The 18411-nt window shown below is 43.4% G+C and overlaps 1 protein-coding gene across 1 annotated transcript in view; it reads left to right on the top strand.

Annotated features, from left to right (window-relative positions):
• The window catches only part of ITGB1 (integrin subunit beta 1), an 823672-nt gene that overhangs the window by 89653 nt on the left and 715608 nt on the right, over positions 1 to 18411 (top strand). Inside the window, exon 3 of the mRNA XM_044066189.1 lies at positions 5757 to 5842. Coding sequence (XP_043922124.1) covers positions 5757 to 5842 — 86 coding nt within the window. The remainder of the gene's footprint in view (positions 1 to 5756; positions 5843 to 18411) is intronic.

Raw genomic sequence — 18411 nt, 5'->3', positions numbered from 1 at the left:
TATATGACAACACACAATCCACGAATGCCAGAAAATTTCTATACAGTGGCATATATACAATCAAGGAGATTTTTCGTACTTTAGTTTGATTTGAGCAAGCTTGGTATATAGATAGCAAAACTTTGACTTGTGTATTGGTAGTACAAAGCATAAAAATTAAGGAATGGAATCTGGAAAATAATGCTATTCGGGAGATTTGTCATAGCGTGAGAAATAGTTTGTAGGATAGTAGTTCCTGATGGGGAGTATTTGAGTAGTACAGAATAGCTGAGGTAAGCAGTGAGGAGATGAGGTGTGGCAAGTTAGGTGGAGTGCAGAAAAGATTTTATGATGCAGGGACAGAGCCATGATTGCAAGAGGTGTGACTTTAGTAATGTCTTAAAGTGAGATGGATGGTGCAGAGGAGATACTTTAGGGGGGTTATTTCATTCCATGGCAATGGTGTGCGAGAACAGACTTTTCCCCTGCAGTGTTATTGGCTTTGGTTATGCAGAGAAGGGTTTTGTTGGACGAGCGTAGAGGACGATTTGCATAATACTGGTTTAGAAGTTGGTTTAGGGCTGGGATTTTGAGGGTTCCTTGTGTTGAAAGTGAGGACTAATTGGTGTTAGGTAATTAGCTGAGGGAGTTCTAACCACTGTAGTTGCTTCAGGGCAAGACAGTGATAACTTCTCTAAAAGTGGAGTTGTTAGCGAATTTTGCAATTTTTATTGTAACATGACTAGTTTTAGATCTGTTTTCCTGGTATGAATTAGGATTGGTAATGCATATATTAGGGTAGACGAGGTGGGTTTGGGCTAAGGAGATTCTAGCTTGGTCTGATAGGAACTGTTTGTATAGGGTTCCTAGTTTCTTATGTACCTTTTGTGATGGTTTGTGAGGATATGGGCATTAAAGTTAAGATGATCTATTTTAACCCCGAGCAGCTAAGTGTGAGGAGAGGAGGAGATTATGGTCCCGTTTTTGGAGGTGATAAGGTAGGAAGTGTGGATTTGGATTTATTGGGGGGGGGGGTAATTTGTTTTTTGGGTTTAGAATGAGTTGGATATTGGTAATCCCATTGTTCCACTGAGCAGAAGGATACTTGGGTAAGTTTTTGAAGAGTGGTTATGGTTGGGGCTGAGCAGATTAGGGTGGAGACGTCTCCGTACTGTACAAGTGATTCATGCAGGGTGGAAGTATGTAGTTAGTAAAAAATGGTGAATAATAGAGGACTCTGTAGTGATCCTTGTGGGACATCTGTAATAGTTTGTAATAGAGGAGATGGTGTACTTTGACATTTAACGGATTGTTTTCTGTCAGAGAAATAGCTTCTATACCATGAAGTAGTAGAGGAGGTAAAGGATAAGGTTGACAGTGTCTATAACAGTAGGTTATGGGAGACCATGTCAAATGCTTTTGATCTAGGAATATGGCAGACAAATTTGTTGTCGTTTCTTAGATGGTTAATCTGATTGGGAAAGGAGAGTAGAGCATGGTTTTGGCAGAAACCATGCTGTGTGGGAGAGGAGGTTATGTGAGTATAAGAAGTGCATTACCCGGGTGTGAATAAATTTCTCCAGAAGCTTGGAAAGGGGGGGACAAGATAGCAATTGGGCGGTAGCTTGATAGTTCATAGGAGTTTCTGCCTTTGTGAAGGGGAATTGTATGTGACACTTTCCATAGATGGGGTACGTAGGTTTCTTGTATAGAGTGGTTTATAAGAATTGAGACCGGGTAGGCTAGTGATTTTTGCAGCTAATTTTAGAAAATTTGTGGGTAAACCATCTGCTGCGAATGTGGTGGGTTTTAGTTTAGAGAGTAGTGTTTTAACTGAAGAGGTTGGTACAGGTGAGAATGTGAAGGTGGGTATGTTAGTTTGTTCTACAGTTGGGGTGTTTTAGTGTTTTTGTTGGATAGATAGTATGAGGTTAGTTTATGTGAAGTGATGGTTGAATTCTGAAGCTATGCCATCATTATCAGAATTGTTGTTGGGAGATGGAGTGGTGTTTTTGCCCGGTTTTAGAAGATGTGTTGATGGCCTGCCAGAACTTTTGGGGGTTTCTAGAATGCTTGTTTTGGATGTCTAAGTAGTAGTTCTTTTTATCTACTTTTGTTTGGGTTTTGGCCTTATTTCGTAGTTCTTGATATTTCTGTCTTGGATAGTGTTCTTTTTCCAGTTTTTTCCAGGCATTGTCTCTGGCTTTTATTAAGGCTTTTGTTGTCCTATTTAGCCATGGGGCATCGTTAACTTTAGTCCTGAGTTTCCTGATGGGAACTAGTATATTTAGAATAGTCATAAAAGTAGTATTAAAATCAACTGTGTGCTCTAAAGGGAGAGTTTTTAGTGGATTCCATTCCTGTTGCTACAGCATACTGTTAAGAGTTTGTGGATTGACTTTGTGCTCGTCTCTAGTCTCCTTGTATAGCATGGGTTTGGGTATTTTTTGCCTGTTTACGAAGGAGGACTGTAGGGCAGTAGTCACTCAAGGCATCAGGTAAGCAGACATCTGGTGTATCTTAATCAGTAGCCAATTCTTTAAGTGGTCTAGGTGGCTGCTTTTACAGTACACTTTGGCTACGTACCTTTCCTTGAGTTTATAAATGTCAGGCAAGCATGGCCTAAAACAGTGAGTGTTTGCATGCATTTTACCCTGTAGTCACTGAAAGATGTATTCCAGTGGATTATTGTTGCAGTACAAGTTTTTCTCCCACTTACCCCAGTTGTTGTAATGGGTGTAATGTGGCTGGGATGGAGGTATTTTTCTGCTAGTCTAACCTCTCTTCCCTTCACATGATCCTAGTCTTTTAATCCATCAGGACTGTTCAAGTCTGGATAGTCTGGAAAACTCTGGTTACACAGGCAGTTGTACTCCTTGGGCCCTAGGTGTGTGATTGGAGGGGGGGGGACCTGCCCTAATTTAGGACTGTGTCCAGAACCCAGGCAAGGGATTCTTTCCTTGCAGGACTTTGACAAAAACATATCTAAATATGATGCAGGGAGATGCCTACTTTATGCTAGGAACAGTCTGATGATCCACAGAGATAGGTATCTGTCTGGGCTGGAAAGGAAGGCAGAGGTCCCAGTAGATCATACTACTACTACAACAATAATAATTCTAACTTCTGGTCACTGCCTACACAGTTGTACTGTACCAGTGCAAGGCTTGGAAGGCCTTTCTGCTCACCAAGCATCACTTACCAACGTATGGCCACTGCTCCCCTTTTGAGATGGATTCAGGCAAATCCAACAAGGGCTAGTGTCAGGCGATTGTATTCCTTTCCCTCCCCATCTTCCTGGACTTTTTTGGGGAGTGGTATCTGATTGGGGGTCCTTTTCAGCATCCAGCTGATGGATAAAGCCAGCTACAACCCAGGTGACCCAAGTTTCAATTAGTGGCTCTGGCACAATGCATGCACTCTGGGTAGATGTGCTTATCTTGGGGAGGCGAGTATATCTGACATCATTTTTTATTGGAGCTGTGGCAGAGGCCTGGGCACAGAAGATGCCAGGGTGGGAGGATGGAGAGGGTATGACTACTTTATGGGCCCAGAGTTGGGCATGTGCTCTAGACTACTATCAATTGCCTGTTCATTCTTGTATGATGATATTGGCATATGTTGGAGGTGTGTTAGGACTAGACAAAAACCCATACCTTCTGGATGTTTACAGTGCTACCCGTATCTTGTCCGTTGCCTCCATGGACAACCAAATTCAGAATAAAGAAGCCAGAGCCCTTGACCTGGTGGAATAAACTGGACATGTCTGTGTACCAGGAGAGATGCTTAATGACTGGAAGAGAGGTACCATACAAAAAAGAAAAAAAAATAGATTCCATGTTTGTGGATTTGTGTAGTTTTGTTAGTGTTAAGAATTTTGGCTTGGCCAAATTAAGTAGATTTCAAGTGCATCTGAATTGGTCATTTATTCAGGTTATGTGTTGCAGTGAGCTCAGTGTCCACATTTTGAGAACTATTGCCTAAGTAGAATGTGCCTTGCGGATCCCTTACTCATGATGGTTGGAGACAAAATTAGAACATTCTTGTAATGTGCTCCCCAAGTGATTTCTTTAAGGGTAACTTGTGATATGTGGTACTTTGCATATGATGTGCAGAAACAACCATTTATTCCTGTTATGCAGGCACACATTTGTGCAGAGCTTTTGAACAGAGTCTTTATGTCCTCCCTCAGTCTGTGTGGATTTTTGCTGCACTTCGTTTCTTACCAATTCTCAGACATGTGAACTGGGTGGCCTTCTGTCTTGCCTGTAGGTGTGTGCACCCTGTTTGCTGTGTCTGTCTTATGGTAAGACTCCTGGTTATTAGTTTCTCTGATTTGCAACGACACTGTTATGATTAGCTCTGGCTCCCCAACCACCCTGAATAGGATTGAACAGTTAGTTGGAAAATTTATTTTTGAAAAAGTCTGAGCATCTAATGACACTAAAATGTGTAATGTGGCTTGGCTTTTCCTTTTTATTCATTACTTGTAACATAAGTGACTGAAAATGTTGCTGTTTTAGAAATCATAACATGTACCCAACTGTAGATGCAAAGTTCTGTAAAAGTGTCTTAATTCCTAGCTCAAGCATGTAGAGTTTAAGTGAAGGAACAAGAAAGTGCTGAGAAGATATTTGTAATGTGTCTGTGACTCTGCATCAGCTCCTCTCCCCACCTTCAAGGTCTCCTTCAGCTGCTGTACTATCCCATTTACTCTTGTAAGGGTGTGAACTGTACAGACCCCTTCTTTCTCCTTAGGATAAAGGTTTTATTCACTGAGATAAAGTGCCGTTATCCACAGGGGTTGTTGTTTTTTACTTTTTTTAATCTAGTGTTTCTCCATGCTTACCCAGGGATACCTGTTAGGGTTGGGCATGCACCGGGTACTGTGTGGAACTGTCCCTCTGTTGGCTTTCCGGTCTCTGCCGAGGAGCTCAAAAAGAATGTGTTCTTGAGTGTGGATCTCCCCTTCTCACCCTGAAAATCTAGTGGGCTCAGCCCCTTTTCTTTGTTGTCTCTACGTGGTATGCTCTTAAAATGTCAATTATAAGGGTCCTTTTTGATTGCGCCTGACTTAATTCTGACTAGTGTCTATGCACAAGTTGGTAGCTCTTTGTCCAAATACTTGCCATTCAGAATTAATAGGTTGTTATGCATACTCGTGCAGCTTGCTAATTGGCATGCTTTCCAAAAGTATGGAGTTCCCACAATGGGCCAGAATTTGCTTCCTGTGAATGGTATCGCAGGAAAACTGCTTAGTTAGGGGACAGGTCAGTCTGCAGTTTGTTTAAAAAAAAAAAAAAAAAAAAAAAGGTAAATGGGTCAATGAATACTTCTGTATACAGTAATTTAAAAGCAGAATTTAGTGCCTGACATTCCAGCATTTCTGAGTTCAGGTGAGTTTTTCTGTCTGGAATTATGTTCATTTAAGTCTTGTCTTGGTGTGCAATACCTTTTATTATTTTTAAACCCATTTTTCACCATTTACACATCAGGGTTACATAGAAGGGTGCTTCTTCCAGTGAACCTCTTGTCTGATATGTATGCAGCAAAGTATCCACCATAAATTTAATTGCAGTATATACTGATTCAGTTTTAGTATCTGATCCCTTTTTACTGTCTGTTCCATCCCTCTCTTTAAATGGAAGAGAAAGCAGAATGCTTTCTTAACCCCCCACCCTTCAGCAGAAGTTTTGATACATCGAGGCATAAAGATTAGCTTAAAAATGTGTTCTTTTTTTGTGTCCTCACTGTGCTATTTTTTTTTTTTTTTTAAGATGGAAATGAGTGCCTTGCCGCTAGTGCCAAGTCTTGCGGAGAGTGTATACAAGCAGGTCCAAATTGTGGATGGTGTACTGATGCTGTAAGTATGGTTTCCTGCATTCTCAAACCTATTGACATAGATTTAGTTTCCAATATTACAGTTGAAATTGAGATGCTCTAAAATTGTTGCCTTTCTTTTAGAATTGTAAACCTATACCATGTACCAGGATATCCTGGCATATCACCTAATTCCACTGTTACATTCTTGCCCATGTTAGAAATGCGTTTTGTAATTTATTTAGCAAATGCCAGTTTATCTCCTGTTGAAACCATTTTCCTGATATTATCCTCTTCCCTGTGGAAACATGAAAAACCCTGAAACGTTTTCTCCAAAGAAGTTTGTGATATTTTTCTAGGAGTGTCTCCTGTTAACATCCATGCTAATGATTAAGCAAGTTAAGGAGCACTGAACAAGTTGGCATTGAATACCTAATTTTGGCATGGCCCCAGTCTAAGCTGGTTTCACTGGAATAGTAGTTTCAGCTTTGAACTTTTAATGCTGTAACACAGGTTTTGAGAAGGGGCAAGTAAAAGTGAGTGGCTCTTGACCCCTGCAGGCTTACCTGGCAAGGGGATGGATATATGCTTCCTGTCACAGCAGAGGCCTATGGCTAGCATTGGAAGTGCTTATTTATGTAGACGTGGGTGAAGACTACATGTGCAGGCTAGTCATTAACAAGCAGTGGTACTAGGGGGCCAAGTATTGCAAACATTCCACACAAATATGGAGTCCAGCCAGAAAAGTAGTAGGTCATTCATAAGACCCACCTATGGTCAGATACCTGTTCACTTGCTCTTCCTCACAGTGGATGCTGATAAATACCCCCGGTGAGAATGATGTGAAAGTACCATTAACATCAGGAGAAATATTAATGGTTAGCGGGGGAGGCCAAAAACAGTAAAAAGCCATTTCCATTTTGTGTACAGAGTAACACAATTAAGTAACTACTTTTGAAGTGAAGCATCCTTACCAGATTTTAGGCAGTGCACATATATAGCAAGATGTTTCGGTGGCACAGTCCACAATTTAGGGCCGTGACCACAGATATCCTAGGGTGTTCATCGTGTTTCACTGTTGCAGTCATTACACTTGGGTTATCCTGCTGGCAGGCTACCCGCAGTCTGCCTGAATTCCAAAGTCCTGGTCCGGTGTCAGTTGCTATCACCTCTTCCCTGATGTCAGTGCGCCAGGGGTATGTAAGGTGCAGCCAACGCCATTTTCTTGAGTCTTTCTTGCCGTGTGGTGCCTGAAGCAAAAGCAGTTTGCAAGTGCCGGTCGGCCGACTTCTGAGATTTTCGAAATTGAATTTCAGAACCGAAGTCTTCCATAAAGCTAAGTACGCCATTGGGGAAACTTTTTCTTGCTCCAGACCGATGTCAGTAAAAGTTAATAATTGTATTTCTTGTGGGAAGCAAATACCTCAAGGATTTTCACTCTTACTGTATTCCTTGCCTAGGCCCTGACCACAACGTTGCTAGTTGTCGGTTTTGTGCTAGATTCAAACAACGCACTATTAAGCGTCTGTTTGATTTTGCTTTACATTACTTTGGCCAAAGGTTTATCTACATAATGCTGTCGGAACAACCGATGACCGGAATTCATAAAAAAACGCAGAGACAAAGAAAGGGACAGGAATCTGAGGTCCAAAACCGATGAAGCCTCTTCTAGGCCAGTCGCCGGTTCTCAGTGAGGCGCTTTCGCAGCCCCTGACACCCGCTACCTCAGAGCCACAGGCCACCTCCAACACCCACGTGGGGACAACTAGGCCTCTGGATACTCAAGGTATTGGGCCTACGGAAACTATTTCCTCAGATGGGTCCGGATCCGCTGAGCAGGCATCTGCTTCTGAGGGTGTTTTCAGACCTACACAGCTCACTATCAAGTCTACTTCAGCAAAGGCAAAGTCTAAAACACCATTAAAGACAAACAAGTACAGCATTCTCCAGGACAGTCCTCCATGCCAAAGAAACAGATGCTTAAGATGGCCGAGGACCTAATTACTTTGATCAGGGGTTCCCATCCCCCTCCTGATAAAAGGCCTAGGCAAAACACTGACTATGACTCCTCTGACCAGGTTTCTGTTTCCTCTGATTCCTCCCTATGAGGACTCTGATGCTGAAGAATCTATCCCTTCAGCCCCCCCTCCTGAGGATTACTCTTTTGGGGAAACCTTGCACACCATGAGGGAGCATTTCCATTGGGAGAGCCAGGATTATTCAGAATCCAAGAAAAGGCTCAGACTTCCTTTTACTACCTCAACACAGGGCCCTTGCTATTCCCCATGTACTAGATATTGTTGATTTTTCTGAATCCAGTTTGTCTCCTGATTCTTTACCCCCTGCACCAGTCAAGCCAGATAGGTACTACAGGGTCCTGGACACACACTCAAAATTTCTTTATAAAAAGCCTGCTGCTGATCCAGAAACTATTTCTCAGGGTCCTAAAGGGGTCAAGGCTTCCACTGCAAACAAATCATGTTCCTTCTGATAGGGATTCTAGAGCACTGGATAGATGGGGGCAAAAAGTTTACACTTCTGCTACTTTAGCTGTAAGGGCTTTAAACTGCCAGTTTCACATGCTTAAATGTCAACAATACCCAATGTCTTTGCTAAAACAGAAAATGCTTACAAGCTCAGAATGTCCTGACAATAAGGAAATGCAGGATTTATTGCATGCAGCTGAACAAGTGGGAAAGCATACACTGCAATATGGTTTTGATTCATTAGAGACTTCTTGCAGAGCCGCAGTTACAGGTTCTGTCATTCGAAGGCTTGCTTGGTTAAAAGAGCAAAGTTTACCTGATCATGTTAAAGCAAAATTATTGGATGCTCCATTACAGTATGATGCTTTGTTTGGTGTTAAGGCAGAAGAAGTGTTAAAATGGAGGATAAAGGAAAATCAATGCAGACAGTAAAGGATTTCTTACAAGTTCAACCACTTAGATTTAGCAGGAACTGGCCTTCTAAAAATTGGTCCTTTCCAGTGTCAGACAGGCCACAAAGAGGCAGATACAGATGCCAAAGAGGCAGATCTCGGCCCCAAGGCTCATACAGACCTAAACAATGGGGTGCTTCAGCCCCCAAAGGCGGAGAAGACAAATCACAACCTTATAGGAAACATTCCCAATGACTTTCCTCTACAAATGCCAAACACTTACCTTTTGGCAGCACCCTTAGGGGGAAAACTAGCACTTTTCTCTCAAAATTGGCACATGATCACCCAGAACAAATGGGTTCTGAATATTGTTTCTCAGGGTTACAGGTTCCACTTTCACACCCTATCAAGGTCAAAAGGAATGCCAGACCTGCCACACAATCAATGGGCAGAGGCACAAAAACAAATTTCTGCTCTCATGGACATGAGGGCTATTCAAAAAGTACCACAGCAAGAGCAGGGGCAAGGATTTTACTCCAGACTTTTCTTGGTACCCAGAAAGGACAAAGCTTGGAGACCAGTACTGGACCTGTCTATTCTAAATACTTTCCTGGAAGTTCCAAAATTCAAAATGTTGACACTGCAGCAACTTCTACCCATGCTTGGCTAGTTACTTTGGACCTCGGAGGCATACCTGCATGTCCCAATCAAACAATCTTGCAGAAGATACCTCAGATTCATAGCTGGCTCAATGCATTACCAATTCTCTGCACTGCCCTTTGGCTTATCTACTGCAACCAGGGTCTTCACAAAATGCCTGGCACCAGTAATTGCATTTTGCAGACAAAAAGGAATTCAAATATATCCCTACTTGGACGACTGCCTTATTCAAGCAGAGAGCGAGGACATTCTACTAAAGCACCTGGTGTTTGTAAAAAGATTACTAATTTGCCTAGGGTACACAGTAAACGAAAAGAAATCAAAACTAGTGCCCTCAAGAGATAATATTCCTGGATGCAAGCTTAAATGCAACTGCCCAGATGGCTTATCTCACACCAGACAAGCAAAGGCAACTGACTACTTTCAAATGATGGCAACAAAGACCCAGCTACCTGCAAGAAAAATTCATGCTGGCTTTGGGTTTCATGGCATCCTGCATCCTGCTAATTCCATATGCAAGAGTGCATATGAGGAAGCTACAATGGTATCTAAAAAGTGTTTGGACTCAACATTGCCGCAGCCTGGAAACAATAATAACCCTTATTCCCTACCTGCAACAGGAGTTTCGATGGGCACTGGCCTGTCACCACAGCAAGGGACAGCCTTTCACTTTACCCACAGCCAGGCAGACACTAACAACAGATGCATCGGATTATGCCTGGGGGGCACACATGGCAGGAAAATGTATTCAGGGCACGTGGCCCGCGGACCAAATGCATCTTCATATCAATCAAAAAGAGATGCTAGCTGTACAGAATGCCCTGACAGCCTTCAAGGATCTACTACATCCAGGACAACTATTGCTAAAGACTGACGATACTACAGTTATGTGGTACATAAACAAGCAAGGGAGCACACATTCCTACCCGCTCTGCAGGCAGGCCATGACTTTGTGGAACACAGCACTGACCTGTCAAGTACATCTGCAGGCACAATTTCTGCCAGGAAAGAAAAATACTTGGGCAGATGAACTAAGCAGAAACCTCATGGACCCTCACGAGTGGAAACTAGATCCACAGGTCTTCAGCATGACAACAAGGAAATGGGGATGCCCAGACATAGATATCTTTGCCTCCCCTCACAACTGCCAACTACAGAGATTCTGCACAAGGACTTGTCACTCTAAAGCATGGAAAGTGGATGCTCTATCATTCAGCTGGAAAACACTAACAGTTTATGCCTTTCCACCACTGCCTCTCCTCCCCAAGGTACTCTTAAGTCAGACAAGAGAAGCCAAAAATGATTCTGATTGCCCCAGACTGCCCCGCCAGCACTGGTACCCAATCCTAAAGAGCTTGTTTCAAGGCCCAGCCTGGGCTTTACCTCAAATTCCTCATCTTCTGACTCAACAAAACAATCTGATCCTGCACAGCCAACTCAGAACCTTAAATCTGGCTGCATGGCAAATGATATAGCCACTCAGAACACACCTCTCTCTAAAGCTGTTATATATGTCGTTTTGGAAGCCAGGAGGCCCAGCACCAGGAAATCTTATGCAGAAAAATGGAAGACATTTTTTGCTTGGAACCAGGCACAAGGACTTGAACCACTTGTCCCAAATATTCCTCAGATTTTACAATACCTAACTGAGATGCTGGACAAAGGCCTATCCTTCTCATCAATTAAGATCCATGCCTCTGCCATTTCAGCTCATTACAATACGGAACCTCCTATTTTCTCACATCCACTGCTAAGACAGTACCTCAGAGGGGCAAAAACATAAGACGCCCAAGTAGAGCACTGATACCTACATGGGACCTCAACTTGTCTTGTAAAAGCTCACATTACCTCCTTTTTAGCCAGCCAGTACAGCTGATATAAAATTCTTATGGAAAACTGCTCTGCTCCTAGCAATAACTTCAGCAAGAAGAGTCTCAGAGTTGCAGGCATTAATGGCAGTGGAACCTTTTATCATTTTTTATCCGGACAGGGTTTCTCCAAGGACAAACCCAACATTTATGCCAAAGGTAGTATCCAATGTGTCTCTTAACCAAACCATTCATTTGCCAACATTTTATCCAAATCCCCAGAATAAAGGGGAGAGACTTGTGCACTCTTTGGACATACACAGGCAGCTATGCTTCTACTTAGACAAAACAAAAGCTTTCAGAAAAACTGAGCAACTGTTTGTACCATATGCTGCAGGATCACAAGGAAAGGCCATTTCAAAGCAGACTATTTCAAAATGGATAGGGTGCTGCATTTGTTTCTGCTAAGCACAGCATGGCAAGTCAGTGCCTAAGAATATTAGGCCACATTCTACCAGGGCAGCAGCCACTTCAGCCTTTCTCAGAGGAGTACCAACCAAGGAAATTTTGCAGGCTGCAACTTGAGTTCAGTGCACACTTTTTTACCAAGCATCATCACTTATCTCTTTACTCTAAATCCTGAGCAGGCTTTGCCACTGCAGTTCTGCAGGGCCTCATAGCCACTTCGAATCCTATTTAGACCCAGCCGCCCTACCACAGCTTTGGGATTCAACCCAAGTGTAATGACTGCAACAGTGAAACACGATGAACATAGTACAGTTGTGTCATAAACATATTGATAACCCCCCCGTTTAGACCAATAGTTTCAGCCATAGGCTCAAAGACTGAAGCCTTAGCGGCATGCATTGACTTTGTGCAAGGATATTGTAAGGAAGTTACCACATATTGTAAGAGACTCATGGCACTGTCTTGATTCTATAAGACAATTTGCAAATTTTGATGCTGAATTTGATTTTCTGATGGTTACTGTAGATGTAATTAACCTTTTTCACTGTGATTCCGCACCAAGACTGCATTGAGATGTTGGAATCATGCCTTAACACATACAAGCAACAGAACAGTTCAGAGAACCGGTTGATGTTCTTCGTCTCACATTGCTGCAGTCATGACCTGTGGGTAGTCCGCTGTCCTCGGTCGGCCCGAATACCAGAGAGTTAGGCTGGCGTCTGTCATGGGCGCCCGGTGCTGACGTCAGTACGTAGTAGTACTAAAGCGCATGACCGACGCCATATCCTTAGTCTTTCTTGCCGCGTGGTCCGAAGCAGAAGCAGCGTTTGCAAGTGCCGTTCGGCGTTCTGAAATTTTTAATTTTCGAGTTTCAGACCGAAGACCAAGTTGGGCTAAGTACCCCGTTGGGGAAATTTTTTGTCTTTTCTTGCCTCAGTTAATCCGGATGTCAGAAAAAGTTAATAATTGTATTTCTTGTGGGAAACAGATACCTCATAGGGACTATCATTCTCTCTGTATTCCTTGCTTGGGGCCTGAGCACGACGTAGTCGGGTGTCGCTTTTGCGCTAGATTTAATAAGCGCACCATTAAACGCAGGTTAGACTGTGCCAGGTTGGTTTTCGGTAAGCGGTGTAACTACAACATGCCGTCGGATCCTCCGACGCCCGCTACCGCAAAAATTGAAAAGACAAATCTTTAAGGTCTAAACGGATGAGTCGCCCGCGGACGCCGGTTCTATGGAATCTACGGTTGAATCTGTGGATCCAGCCGAGGTCTCGGCTGAATCCCAGGGGGAACCTTTACTGTTACAGGAGTTGGCCTCTCAGGAGTCAGGCCAGGCCGAGGGTGCTTCTCAAGTTTCTGTGGTTCCATCCTTACAAAATGTTATTAGGCCTTCCACTTCAGTCACTAAAGGCCCTGCTAAGGCTAGAACTGGTCTTTCTGGAACGGGCCATAGCCCTAGTTCTTCGGGCTCTGTTCCTAAAAAAACATATGTTGAAAATGGCAGAGGATTTGATTACTTTGATCAGGGGTTCTATGCCCCCTCCAGAGAAGAGGCCTAGGGTGGAGACAGATTTAGAGGGAATGGAGCATTCCTCTGATTACTCTGAGTCCTCAGCTGAGGATATTCAGGATTTTCCTCCCTATTCAGATTCGGATGCAGAGGATTCCTGTCCTTCTGCTTCTCCTCCAGAGGATTTTTCCTTTTCTGAAACCTTGCATTCCATGAGGGAGCATTTCAAGTGGGAAGGTCAGGATTTTTCAGATTCTCGTAAGAGGCTTAGGGAATTTTTGTTTTTGCCACAACATAGACCTTTGGCTATTCCCCCTGTTTTAGATGTTGTTCAGGATGTTTTTTCGGAAGCTTCCCTTAATCCTGATTCTTTACCCCCTGCCCCTGTCAAGCCAGACAGGTATTAGAGTTCCAGAGGCACATAAATATTTGTATAAGAGTCCTGGAGCTGACCCGGAAACTATTATTCAAGGGCCTAAAGGTGTCGGGGCTTCTGTGGTTAAGAATCCAGTTCCTTTGGATAAAGATTCTAGAGCATTGGATAGGTGGGGTAAAAAAGTGTACACCTCTTCTACGTTAGCTATGAGGGCTTTAAATTGCCAATTTCATATGCTGAAGTATCAGAATTTTCTGTTGGGTCAATTAAAATCTAAGGTAGATGCTCTATCTGAGGGTATAGAGTGTAAGGAATTGCAGGACTTGGTTCATGCTTCAGATCAAGTTGGTAAACATTCCTTGCAGTGTGGCTTTGATGCCCTTCAGGCTTCTTCCAGGGTGGCTGCTACTGGTTCAGTTATTCGTAGACATGCCTGGCTTAAGGATCAAAATTTGTCCGAGCATGTTAAAGCTCGGATTTTGGATGCTCCTCTTCAATCTGAAGTTCTTTTTGGTTCCCCTGTGGAGTCAGTTTTGAAAAAGATGGAAGACAAAGCTAAGTCTATGCAGACGGTTAAGGAATTTTTGCAAGTGCAGCCCCCTAACTTTAGCAGGAATTGGCCTGCAAGAGGATGGTCTTACCCTTCTTCGAATTTTCAGTCTAAGGGTAGGCCTAGACGTGGTAGGGGCAGGGCTCACGCTCAGGGTTCTTTCAGACCTAGGACTTGGAGATGTTCTTCATTCCACATTGCTGCAGTCCTAACCATTGGGTAGTCCGCTGTCCAGTCGGCCTTTAATACCAGTATATATGGGCCGCGTCAGTCAGGCGGCGATGACGACCGACAGTAGTACGCCAGGGTTGCGCCCGACCGTACCGCCATCCTGCCAGTTTTTTGCCGCATGGTCCGGATGCAGAAGAGGTTTCTGCGCAGGTGGTGTTTTCTGGCGTTGTTTCAGTTTCTGTGCAATCAATCTAAAAGTTATGGCTAATATTAAGTCGCTTTTCGCTTTTTTCAGTTTTTAACCGGATGTCAGAAAGAATAACTGTATCAAAAAAAGTGAATAACTGTCAGTGGGGGAAACAGATACACTTGTGTATACCTTGATTTAGGGCCTGACACTTGTTTAGGGATGCCGCCGCTGCTTTGTTGGATGATTTAACAAACGGATTATTAAGTAGTTAGAGAACAAAGACTATTAGTAGTTGGTTAGTATTTGTAAGTTAGCGTTGCCGGCGCGTCCTAACCAGCTAAAAAACCAAGACAAAAACAAAAAAGCAAAAGTGAAAGAAGAACAGACAGTCCCAGACGCTACTTTAAGGGTCCTGAGCGGAGAGAGAGTGCTTTTCAGTGGTGTTTCTTGGAGTCTCTACTGTTACAGGATGTGGCCTCTCAGGAGTTAGGCAGGCCAGGGGGGGGGGGCTAGGCTGTAGTCAGGCTTCCCTCTCTTTCTCAGGTTCTCAAGGTCTTCTCTCTTCCTAAGTTTCTAAGGCTTTGCAGGCCGCAGGCTTTGTTTTAGGTTGGTCGAGTTTTCAGTGTGCTTAACTCCTCTTTTCGGGGGCTTAAGCTTTGCTGGGTTTAGATGCCTAACATATAAGATAAGGGTTCTATGGATGAGATTACTAGTTTGGCCTAGGTGATATGCCCTCCTGGAGAGAGGAGTTTTGAGAGACCTGATGAGCAGAGCTGGAGCAATCTGATGAGCCTGCTGGAGTCTTCTTCCTCTCCTGATTCTGATTGATTATTCGATTCTTCAGCTCCCTCCTGAGACTTTTTCTTTTTCAGAGGCACTGATCATTCCACAGAGGAGACATTAGTGGGGGAGAGTTTTTTTTCTCTGATTCCAGGAATTTCTCTTAGGAATTCTTGTTTTACCCCCAAGATAGGCCTTAAGCATACACTCCTGTTTTTGATGTGGCCTTCTGTTTGTTTTGGAAATGTTTTGCTAATTATCCCCTGCTGCTGGGGTTACCCCGGTCCCCACCTATAGGGACCGGAGGAAACCGGGTCTCAAATAAAGGCAAGGTATATAGGCCTTAAGAACCCTAGGTCGGCCCCTAAAAGAAGTGAAGGCCTCAGTCATTAAAAAGAGGCCCTCCTGATAAAATCCTCAAGGGCTTTGATAAAGTGGGAAAGAAAGTGGGATAGATGGGAAAAGAAAGTGTATACTTCTTTCACTTGTGAAATTCACAGTTGAATCTTCAGTCAATCTTCTTTCACAGTTGAAATCTAAGGACAGTTGCTCTGTGTAAAGTGCTGGGTGTAAAGTTGCAGGATGTAAATTGTGGCAGGATGCAGGGGTGGTGGTGGGGTGCAAGGTGGGTTGCTATCTTCCAGCATGGCTCGCCTGCGTTGCAGCTGCAGGCATTTCTTCTCTTCAGCGGTGAGATTGAGATGGTTTCGAGCATGATGCTGTGTTTGATACAGTTTGAATTTGCAGTTTCCTTGCAGTCTGATGTGTTTTGTTCAGTCTGATGTTTTTTGGAAAATGGAGGACAAGGCTAAGTAGTCTGGCCTAACAAGGCTATTTTTATGCAAACTGTTAAGGTGCAGAAATTGGCCTTAGGCAGGGGTAGACTAGTACCTGCCTATGATTCCCTTCTGGGTATGTCTAGGCGTGGTAAGGGCCCAGAGCGTGGTTCTTAGGAGGGCAGGTGGTAGGGCTTCCCCCTGCAGTCTTTTTTCTCCAGGGCAGGTTCATTTTCAGCAGGACTTCTGGGGCAGGCAGACTGAGCAGGAAGTTCATTCTTTCAGTTCAGCCCCCCAAGAAGACCCTTTTCAGCTGGAGGAAGGATTCCTTTTACCAAGCAGTTTTGGGGGATATTTTTATCTCCTCGAAGAAAAGTGGGATTTAATTACTCACTCCAGTCCCAGGGAGATATCATTCACACCCCTCAGCAAGACAATAGGGCTCACAAAGCCCCTCTTCAGTTACAAAAAGGGACAATTCTCACTCGGTTCCTGTGCCAGAAAAATCAAGAGATTTTATTCTGAGGTCCCTTGGCCTAGCTAGTGGAACACGTGGAGACCAATTTTGCACCAAAAATCCTGACGCGAGCAACACTTTCACAAAGATTCAAAATTTATTTTATACATCCCAAACATCTGCTTGGATCAAAGATCACTGGATGGTTGTGCACGTGCACAAAATGCTTTTACCTTAGCTTCTTTCTATCACCTCTGAGGTGACTTTATCTCTATCTATAACTACTTTCAGTATATCAAAGTCTTCTGCAGTTGCCTATAGCTCTAATGCATTATCAAGGATTCAATGCCGCTCTTCTCTTGGACATTAGCAGTTCTTATCCAGTTCGCCCAAAGTATCTTGGCAAAGGTGCTGGGGAAAGTATCAGGCTACAGAACGGTCTTGTCATAAACTGTATGGAGGATCCAGTCTACGATTGCCTGAAGAAGGCAGTGCTAAGATGGAAGTCCTGAACAGCAGCTCTCATGGCTGTGAGACAGAATAGTGAGGCCCAGGTATTCTGTAGATACTGTAATCAAACATAAACAAAACCTCCTCACTTTCCACACCATCTGGTGTGCTTTCGAAGGTTCAGACTGTCTTTGTAGTCTTCCACCCCGGAATGACAAACTGCATTTTCCAGTTACTTCCATCCAATATCAAACTGCATATGAAGAAGCAATGGGGTGCCAAACTCAATGGACACAGCACTGCCATGTTAGGAAAACACTGTCATTCAAATAATAACGTTGCATTCAAAGGGACATTTTGTCAGGGCTGTTCAAATGTAGCACTTGTGGGATTTGACCCTGCCCAAGGGAGGGAAATTTGCTCTCAAGTGAGATTCAGAGTGGTGGCACATTTCGCCGAGAGATGGCAAGGGACATGAGCTAATAACAAACAAGCGTAGAGAAAGTTTGGGACATCAGCATGTCAGACATTCTAGCAGTCCAGTTTGCATTAATGGCTTACAAGGTGTTGACAAGACATATCAACATTTGAGGTTCTACAACACAACACCCCAGACTACACAGCATCAACAACATACACAAACAGGCTTTCACAGATTTACTTCATCTTCAGGCAAGGTTGTCATGTAGGAGCACAGAAAACCTCTTGCTCCTATATCTTCAAACACTGGGCTCCGGGCAGCAAAGTTTGTGCAGGCAAATCATGATTTTCAACTATGTGTCTACCACCTTGGAACCAACTGGACAGGCAGTGTTTCCTGGATGCCTCCATTTCAAAAAGTTTTGTACACCACGAGACCAACAGACATAGATCTGTTAAAGTGGCTCAAAAAACCAGTTGGGGAAATCTTGATGCAAGCTTTTCTGTTTCAGCCACACTTGTTGGCTCTCAAAGTTCTTCTTCTTCCATGCTCTTCTTTCTTCATCCTCTGCCAAGCATAGTATGCGCTTAATACTAGGAGAGCTTCTTCCACCCAGCCCTACCTAGTCCTCTAAGAGATTGGCTGGATTTACTTAATAGCTCACATCGCTTCCACTGGTAAAGAGGCTCCCATTATCAGTTCTCTGGTCAAGACAAGCTTCTCTCCTTAACAGCCTGGTATATTCTGTTTTCTCAGACTTCATACCGCTCGCTTCCTGTCAAGTTTTTAACTCCACACAGCCTTCCTCAACACCTATACAAAGAATTTACTAGAAAAAATCAAGAGATTCAATTTAGTTTAAGGAAAGAATCTGAATTTGATTTTTCTAGGTTTTATTTGATTTGTGAAGCAAGAGAATTTTGGAAGAGATTTTATTTCTTCTGCAGCTTTTAATTTGGTAAGATTTGTCACTATCTGAGTTTGGCTCACAGATTCTTGTTCAAGCAATTTCAATTTCAAGCAATTTCTAAGAGACCAAATTAAGATTCTTCAATTTCTTCTCCACAAAACTTCTTTTGAGGGACCCTGTGTTGCTCTTCTTTATTGTTCT

This window comes from Protopterus annectens, chromosome 3.part1 (genome assembly GCF_019279795.1).
Source record: "Protopterus annectens isolate FY-2018-M chromosome 3.part1, PAN1.0, whole genome shotgun sequence".
In the NCBI taxonomy this organism is placed as follows: Eukaryota; Metazoa; Chordata; order Ceratodontiformes; family Protopteridae; genus Protopterus; species Protopterus annectens.
Note: the sequence above shows the minus strand (reverse complement) of the source record. Positions and strands in the feature narration are given on the sequence as shown.